At 36.8% G+C, this 5,398-nt stretch overlaps 1 protein-coding gene across 1 annotated transcript; it reads right to left on the bottom strand.

Annotated features, from left to right (window-relative positions):
* Window positions 1–2,542: 2,542 nt before the first annotated feature.
* On the bottom strand, window positions 2,543–3,555 carry LOC115086131 (neurogenic differentiation factor 6-like). Its single transcript, XM_029592645.1, is given in 2 exon segments — window positions 2,543–3,306; window positions 3,309–3,555. Coding segments are annotated over 2 exon segments (1,011 nt in total).
* Window positions 3,556–5,398: the final 1,843 nt, after the last annotated feature.

The following is a 5,398-nucleotide window of genomic DNA, read 5'->3' as shown; positions in this document are numbered from 1 at the left end:
GCAAATGAAATTTAAAAATAAAAACAGAAAAATGATTAGCGATGGAAATGTGGTAGCCGTAATGGACAGTGTATTAATTTCAGAGCCACAACAAGCGAAATGAATGCCAGAATTACATCACGCTTCAGAATAAATAAATGGGGGGGTGGGGGGGGGGGTTAGCCTTGTTTGGTAGTTCAGTTTAACAACACATGTCCCAAAAGTGGAATGTTGTGCTGTATATATTATATTTAGAAAATAAATGTAATGCATATGATGTACAGATCTAATTGTGTGCTGCCGGGGTGGGGGGGGGGGTGTTGGAAATAAAGCAAAGCAATTTCTGGTGATGCTTCTTATTAGTGAAATGAAGACAATACGACTTAGTATAAATGAGATCTCTGTAATGCTAAGACTGTTTACATGTCTATAACAGATACACACACAGAGATGCATATTCACACACGCACACATTCAATCATTGTATCTTCTTAACTTTTCACAAATAACTTGCAAAAAAAAAAAAAAAGCAAACAAATCCAGAAAATGAAATATTATAATGCTCCCAGACCCTGCAGATTATAATAGATTCCTTCGTGGAGTCCTTTTGAACAGGGCAAATAATTCTGATGGGATCCCAGCATTTCTTTCAAATACATTCACTTTCCTAGTGTAATCTCATGAAGGTAACATACAAATAGTTGCATGTTTATTTTATCTTCTGTAAATTCCATCTTTAGAAAACTACAAGGTAAACATGCACAGGACGGAATCTAGATTGGTAGGAATGTGTAGATTTATATCTAAACTTATGGGCAAAATAAGTTGTTGGCTACTTGTTTGTTGAGAGAAAAATCGAGTGGTTATTATTAACATTACATGCTGCACTTCATAATATTATTATATAGTATTAATGATGTTTGAAAATAAAGATTTCTATTTTTTTTCTTTTCTCCCCATTGCTTCCTAAAGAGCAGGATCAAGTTTAAACATATGCGCTTTCATGGACTGAAGCTTTGAAGTTTTTTAAATTTTACATTTTAAATTGAATTTGGGCACAAGCGAAACTCAATTTAATGTTACAAACATGGGCCAGATGCACCAAGCATTTTCCCCATAGATATAAAATGGGGAAACCTCAAGCCAAACAGAAAGATATTCTGGGTTCAAAAAGGCATGCTTGTCGCTCAAGTTTTGGAGAGCACACAGATTTCCGCTGATGTAAATGGTTGAACCTAAGCATTAGATGGTGTACACGGATTTGTCAATACTGGATTCATTGATTTGAGGATTGTACAGAAAGAATGCCACCCATGCTCACTCAATTACCACACATGCCAAAATTTCATTAAAAAGTAAAGCGACGAGGCTCCCCAGCACATGTATAGGACACTCAAGATTTATTATTTGTATTATTATTATTTCTAGATTTGCCCTGTGTAGGCAATGCACTTTCTCTATTACATTAGTTTCACATAAAACTACTGTACTTCTGTTAACAGTATATATATATAATAACCATGTACACTACATATAGATTTTCTGTATTAAATGCATCGCATGTGTTGTAAACATACTTCTGCTTGGCTTCAAAATAATAAAAATAATTTTAAAAAAACCCACCCCTGCCTTGGAGAGAGCATTAAAAATCCAGGCAGCTTTTCACCCATAAAATAATTAGTGTAACTGCAAAATATTACACGTAACAGGAACTTCTTTCTTTTATACGTGGCAATAGTTACCTTGAATGGCTTTAACAATATATTGTGAAAAACATAGTCACGCATTGCTTATAAGAAGCATGCACATGGGAAATCAGTATAATACAAAACATGAAGTGCTTTCTTAAAAAAAAATATTAATGTTGTAAGTAACCAATCCAAGGTAGCTATGTCAGCTAGCAAAATACCGTGCGGTACAGAATCATCACTATTCAAAATGCTATGCTGAATTCCTGACTTATCTGTGATCACTGGTCTGTTTTCCTAAGGGAAAAATGATTGCATAGTTTCTGCATATTGCTGTCACCTTTGTAACTGCATTTTCCAGTAGTATCACTCTCATTTGTCCTGCAACAATTAAAAAGAAGCAACATAAATCTGGAGATTTGAATTAGTTAAGTTTTCCAAGATTGCACTGCAATCCTCTGCGGCACAATGCACAGTTTTGCAGCAGCCTGATTCGGTAGCATGCATTACACAATTAAACTAACCCTTGATGGGGGGTGCTCTGTGCATGCTGTTTCCCTGCAATAGTCTTGAGGCAGATTGCTCAGCGAAACATAGGAATAAAATGGATCTTTTCCATCATGAAGACTATCACAGTGTTTGCAGATGAGGGGAAAGTAAAAAAAAAGGAAACTGTTAGGGGGGGGGGGGGGGGGGGGTTGCATTTAACATTACAAGGAAAACAATTTTTTTATCACAATAATAGAACCACACTTCAGAAACTGCAGCAAACACCTTGAATAGAGCCGTGTCAATTACAGAGTGAACAAGCATCTGCTTTATCTTAATTAGATGGGGGAGAGGTGAATGACCACCGTTTACGTTCATTTTCCTCATTAATTATGAAAAACTGCATTTAATTCATCCTGCATGGTGAGAGACTGGCTGCGCAGATGGAAGTCATAAGGGAAGTGACTGTCTGTAGGCAGCCTGAACATGGAGCCCTGCCCAAGGGGACCCCGGGCTGATACAGCACAGTAATGCATGCCATAGTTGTAGTTTTTGCCATAGTCCAAGGCTTCTTCTTGTTTCATAGAAAAAATCCCATTGTAGTTCATCGAGGGAGGGCTTAGAGGACTTTCAAATTGTGGGCTGGCACACTCAGGTGAAGTGCTTTCGTAGAAAGATTCATAAGCACTGCAGTAATTATATGGTTTCATGGTCTTTGAATTGTCAAGGGTACCATGACCAGGGGGGGTGCTCAGCTCTGGACTGTGATAAGGAGGATAGATGGTAGAGTAGGGAGACCTTGAATGATGGGCACTCTCCCCACTTTGACCCATCAGAAAACTCCTAGCGTTCAGTTGTAAACACCCCGCTACCAAGTTTGTCGTTGGCTGGGACAGACCTTTGCATAGGTTTTGGACAAAGGTAAGCAGATCAGGTCTTTTACCAATGCGCAGGATTTCAGAAAGAGCCCAGATGTAATTTTTGGCCAGTCTTAAAGTTTCTATTTTAGACAGCTTCTGCGTTTTGGAATAGCAGGGTACCACCTTCCGTAAATTGTCCAGAGCATTGTTAAGGCCGTGCATCCTTCCCCTTTCTCTAGCATTGGCTTCCTGCCTCCTTAGTTTAATCCGCTCCACTCTGACCTTGGTCATCTTTTTTTCCTTGGGCCTCTCCTTCTGGGTAATCCATTCTCATCCTCCTCCTCTCTGTCTTCTTCCTCTTCTTCTTTCTCAGTTTCTTCTTCAGGCAGCCTTTTCATGTTTTTACCTTGCATAAGGACATGTTTTACACAGATTTCAGGTTTCTTGATTGACTTCTGCTCCTCGTTATCTCTGGGAAACTTTCTGCATATCTGGGTTTCTGGCATTACCACAGCCTCATCAAAAGGAAGTGTTAACATGGCTCTTGAATCTGAAATTACCTGAAAGAGTGCCTGCAGACATGAAAATGTTGATATTTATAGTTAATATAATTACACTATGCACATCTACAAATAGGTGTATACACATTATGAATACAATATATAACTATGTACTGTATTAGGTGACTTTTCAAGAGGATTTACAAGTGTAAATATAACTACTATTGTAGCAATTTTCAAAAGCCATTTATGCATATAAAGTGCATTTACTCTAGTAAATCCCAATTTTATGCATATAAATGCTTTTTAAAATCAGGCTCTTAATGTATATGCAGCTCTAGAGATAAATATATCATTAAACCAGTTTGTTTTCCAATATAATTTTATTTATATTTAGAAACATTTACATTGTCAAACATTTAGATTTAGCTATCTGTCTATTTATTTATAGATAGAAAGATATTGCAGCCACTTAAATATACATTCATTTGTCATTAGTATGAGGTAAGTTTTTGAAAAGAAATCAAATGTAAGAAAGTCACAAAATAAAAAGGCAGCTGTTAAATTCCCTAAAAATGTATTGTGCTGGTGCTTTCAGCTATTAGCAGACACATACACAGTGGTATGGAACTGAAGTAAATGATGATGTACGTATAGCAATGCAGAACCGCATAAATGCACAGTCCCATGGGCATAATGACAGAAAATATTTAAAAATGAACAGTGGAATCTCTCTGTGGACAGATGAATTATAGTGTAAAAAAACGTTCTGCTTTTTATCGGACTTTGTCCAGGGGGTTTGTTGTGATTTTTTGCATGTGGTGTGGTGACTAATGTATGCCAGTTGCCATCCTTGCCGAAATAACGCGAGTCAGAACAGACATGTAGTGCAAATCCAAACTAACCACACAAAAAATGGAAAAACTTTTTTGGCTCTTGCCCCATGTATAAATATTCCAAGCAGACCTTCCTTCCTTAGGTATCAGATTTAACTGCCATGTAATATCATTTCTAAATATATACTTAGCAGTAATAATGTCAATGTACTGTATATGCAAGTCAATTAAAAAGGGAACTTTTAAATTTCTATCAAGCCTTCCATCCCAAAGCCCCTCAAACAAACCTATATGCAAGAAAAAAATTATTCTCTTTTTCTTCCCGGTTTTTTTTTTTTTTTTAACACCGTTTGCATGAACAAAACAATCTATTGTATTGTTTTTCATTCTGCCTCCAGCTATTCTTTGACAGGAAAGGGCTCTGGAATCATTCTGACAGTCCGCACGTGCACTCAGAATGCAGACTGAAACGGGCAAAGCAATCTGCTCTTCAAATGGATTTTTTTCTTTCTCTCTCTTTTTTATTTATTTAAATCCCCCCTCCTCCCCCACCACCTATTCCTCTTGATTTGTGAAGCAGCAGAGCGATTTTGAAGCGGTTCTATAAACCAACAAGCACAGTTTTTAACACCGAGAGGACTTTGGATTCTTGTATAGTAATGAGAAGAACAAGAACAGGAGAGAGAGAGAGAGAGAGAGAGAAATCTCCTAGTCATGTCCACCTTCTGCATTTGCAGTGCAGTATTACATAATCTCAATGCAAGCGTGCTGTTACATCATAAGAAATAAATGTTATGAGAAGTTGGAGCTGGTAAATAGCACAATACACAATGATACCTTTAAACACTTACATGCAAACACAACACCAACTACTGAATACACATATGTGCAGTTTATATGCATAAATACATTATATATATATATAAACACATATGTGTGTATATTTATATAATAATACACACACACACACATATACACACACACACACACATATTTATTTATTTAGATTACCTTCAGGTTTTATTTTGATCAACACTCAGTTTTCA

This window comes from Rhinatrema bivittatum, chromosome 2 (assembly GCF_901001135.1).
Source record: "Rhinatrema bivittatum chromosome 2, aRhiBiv1.1, whole genome shotgun sequence".
NCBI classification, from domain to species: domain Eukaryota; kingdom Metazoa; phylum Chordata; class Amphibia; order Gymnophiona; family Rhinatrematidae; genus Rhinatrema; species Rhinatrema bivittatum.
The sequence above is the reverse complement of the archived record's forward strand: the minus strand, read 5'-3'. Positions and strand labels throughout refer to the sequence as shown.